The sequence below is a fragment of the Olea europaea genome, chromosome 7, assembly GCF_002742605.1.
Source record: "Olea europaea var. sylvestris chromosome 7, O_europaea_v1, whole genome shotgun sequence".
Lineage (NCBI taxonomy): Eukaryota > Viridiplantae > Streptophyta > Magnoliopsida > Lamiales > Oleaceae > Olea > Olea europaea.
The window spans coordinates 5,023,982-5,027,782 of NC_036243.1; the positions used below are offsets into that span (position 1 = coordinate 5,023,982).

Genomic DNA, 3,801 nt, shown 5'->3' on the forward strand with positions numbered 1-3,801 from the left:
TTTCAATCAAAAGAAAATTATATATAGACATGCATACAGATTCACACACTTGTAAAATCAAAAAAAAAAAAAAAACAATTTCTTGAAATTTTTAGGCAAAATTTGGGGATACTTTTGATTTTACTGTAATTTCAGTGCAGATAATCCGAAAAACAAGAAATATTTAAAAAAAAAAAAAAAAAAAAAAAAAAAGGTAAAACCCAATACATATACAAATTCAGATTCTAGAATTAATCCTAAAAGGAAGTTAGAAGTTAGTCAAATTCTATGTTTTATTTCGTGTGGTCGTGGATTTGCCTAACATTGAATTGATTCCAAACATTAAATTTTGAGACGATCCTTATTTTATTGTTTCCAATATCCACGACCACACGAAATAAATTTTCAAACAATGCTTATTGGTGGATTTGCCGATAAGGGGAATGGGCTACTTATGTTATTGTTTCCAATATCAAGTACTTCAAGCATCCTACAATTGACTGATGACAGTGGTAATGTCTCACTTAGTTGATTTCCATATCAGTCCAAATACTGCAGTTCACATCCCTTTGGAAATATTTTGGGAATGGTGTCATGAAAATTATTATTGTTCAAATTCAAAACTCGCAATCCTTTACCAAGTTTAGAGACGTTTTTGGGCAACTGCCCACTTAATTGCTTCATACTTAGATCCAGAGCCACGAGTGACTTCAAATGTCCAACCTCAAGTGAAATCATACCTGTGAGATGGTTGGAGGAAATATCTATAGACCTAAGTTCTGTTAAATTTCCAATCGTTGGAGGTATTTGATTTGAAAGCAAGTTGACTAAAAGGTCTAGGTATAACAAGTTTTGCAAGCTTCCTATCGTTTGTGGGATATAGCCGAAAAATCTATTACCATTCAAATTAAGAAAATTGAGATTTGTCAACAAACCGATTTCAAATGGTATTTCCCCAGAGAAAGAATTGTTATGAATCCACAAAATTGTTAACTGGGTCCAATTTGTGAAAAAATAAGGCAGGATGTGACCACAAAGATTACTATCAATGATAACCAAAACAGATAATTTGGTTAGATTGGTCAAGGATAAAGGCAAGGATCCTGTAAGTGAACTCTCACTTAAAATCAATTGGGTAAGGTTTGTGCAAAGGCCAAGCTCAAAAGGAATTGTGGAATTGAGTAGGCTATCAATTGAGAGACCAAGGTATTGAAGATTCCCATGTTTGCCTAAAGAAGATGGGATCTTTTCTTCGAATGAATTTAGTTCAAGGATTTCCAGATTTGGCATCGAGCCAAAAATATTTGGAATTGAACCAAAGAAGTTGTTCGAGGCTAACCCAATACCTTTCAATTTCATCAGCTTAGTAAGAATTGATAGCAAGGAGCCTTAAAATGAGTTATCAAGAAGGTTCAGATATTCGAGCTTTCCCAGACTGGTAAATAATGAGTCTAGAATTTCACTAATAAAGGAGTTAAACGACAAATCAAGATAAATTAGGTTTTGAAGATCACTAGTTTGATGGGGAATCAACCCAAATGATTACAACAGAGTTCAAGACTTGTGTGATTTGGAAATGAAGAAAATTCGAGTTGGTCAAGTGTGCCATGAAGGCCGACACCTGGCAAGTATATCTCATAAAATGACACCTCGGTGTTGCATACAACCCCTTTCCAACTACACAGATTTGTGATATTATTGAAGGCCTATGAATAAAGAGAATCATGAGATGATAAGCTGTTCTTCTACCTTACAAGAGCCTCTGCTTCCGTTTTCTTAGATAATACAATGTTCAGTGCAAATGGAAGTGAAGTTAAAAGGAAAGTGTGAAGAAGGAAAACAAAGGCTTTTTTAAATGGTTCCATGCTTATTGTTCTGGGTTTCATTACCGTTTTCCCTTTCTTCTTTTATAACTGTGGTAAATATGAGAGAAGAAAAAGATGATGTGACAAATACGCTGGCAAGCCAATGAAAACTGTTCGCAAAATTATTTCTTTCGATTTTAAACCACTACAAGTGTACTGTTCGTTAACAAGTAATAAAGTGGATTCAATGAGTCCGAATAACGTCCCACAAAGATTGATTAGTTCAAATTTTATCTAACGTAGCCTTAACCGAAATTGGATTGTCAAAGTGGAGATGGACCTAATTAAAACTCTAATTTCAAAAAGAAACCATAATTACGCAAATTTAATGAGTAAATTGAAATTAAAACTCAAAGCAATATTTTAACACACTAGAATAAAACTAAATGTTGAGAAGGCACGTTGTTATATTTAACAGAAATTAAATACGCTAGGATCACGATTTCCCATGCAAGTATCACTTTAAACCCTAGTTTCACAATATGACAACACACTTCAATTGTGACGAATCAATGTTCCTAAGTCTATCCAATACTCTCTCTCGAGATGTATCAAATCTATTTCTACATACCACCGGCCTATATTTCTATGACGAGCATATGTAAAAATGCATGCGGTTTTATGAACACTTAAAGATTCACGTAGGGCATAGCGATATATTTCTATCCACTATCGGACCCTATGATGATTTATATTATGTCAAATCTATTCCAATTCTCTCGAATGCAAGATTAAATCACTTAAATTCACACAATTATGAGCCCTTAATTACAGAAACATTAATTGCATATAAATCATTCAAAATAATAAAAATTGTGTCTTAACATCAAATTGCAAAATGAGGATATTAAAATTCAAATCACATGGTTCATCGATCTCCTAGCATAATAAAAATCTAGCCTAGCATGATTAAAATAAGAAAATACATCAAGTTTTGAGTAATAAGCATCATCAGATTCAAAAACTTGAAGAAATCTTGAAATTCCAATAGCCAATCTTCGTTCTTGCGCTCCAAAGCTTCTTCAAGATGTGTTTTACTCCCTCCCAATGCGTTGTGGTCGTCTCTGGACTGTTTTTGATATTTATATCCCGTGAATATTAGGTTACCAAAGTAGTTTTAATCGTCTAAGAAAAGAAAATTTCGTATCATACAAATAGCCATGCGACCGCATGGTTTTAATCCATACAGCCGCATGGTTATTCCATATTTCCAATTAAATTCTCTGCATCCCTTCGTGCAGCAGTACGAGAGTTCTGCCATGCGACCGCTTGGTAGACTTCAACTTCCAAAAACTTCAATTTAGTCCCTTTACTTGAATCTTTCACTTCTAAGCCTCTTTTCTTCACTCTTTCCATTCCATCATCCCAAGGCATTATCAATTGGCATTTGGTTCAACCAATTCCTTGATTTATTCATCGGGTCAACTTTTGGGTAATTGCACCTTGGTCCTTGAACTTTCACTTTGTGTCATTTTAGTCCTTTTTCGCGTCTTTTCTCATGTATTTCACCATGTTCATCGGTGTTACCTACAATTCACAAATGTAATGAAATTAAGTCACAACTCAATTATTTTACTCGTAATTAAGTCATGTTTGTGACCTAAATAAGCGTGCAAAAACACACTTATCAAACCCCCTAAACTTGAACTATTGTTTGTCCTCAAACAAGATAGTGACTAAATTATGAACAAACATGGCTTAATACCCTGTTACGGCTCAGGATTGGACTAAGTGTTCGATTTGATGAAGATATATCAGTGCAAAAATGACATCAACCTTCACCTGTTAAATGCGTACTTGACGTGTGTGTGTGAGTTCATGCCAACATATTAGGTTCATGATGGAATTGAGTCCCGACCCCAAGTGGTCAATTCTATCCTTACTCGCTCGAGAGATACACAACCCCCAAATTTAGTATTATTTTTTTCACTCAATTATCCCAGGGTTGTGTTTTAAA

General features: G+C 34.4%; 1 protein-coding gene across 1 annotated transcript; it reads right to left on the reverse strand.

The window, feature by feature from the left end:
- Window positions 1-519: 519 nt before the first annotated feature.
- Window positions 520-1,844, reverse strand: LOC111397797 (probable leucine-rich repeat receptor-like protein kinase At1g35710). Its single transcript, XM_023024775.1, has 3 exons — window positions 1,729-1,844; window positions 1,526-1,656; window positions 520-1,367 (listed from the first exon to the last, which is right to left on the reverse strand). Exons 1-3 carry the CDS (start codon window positions 1,842-1,844, stop codon window positions 520-522), a joined length of 1,095 nt encoding a protein of 364 aa, XP_022880543.1.
- Window positions 1,845-3,801: the final 1,957 nt, after the last annotated feature.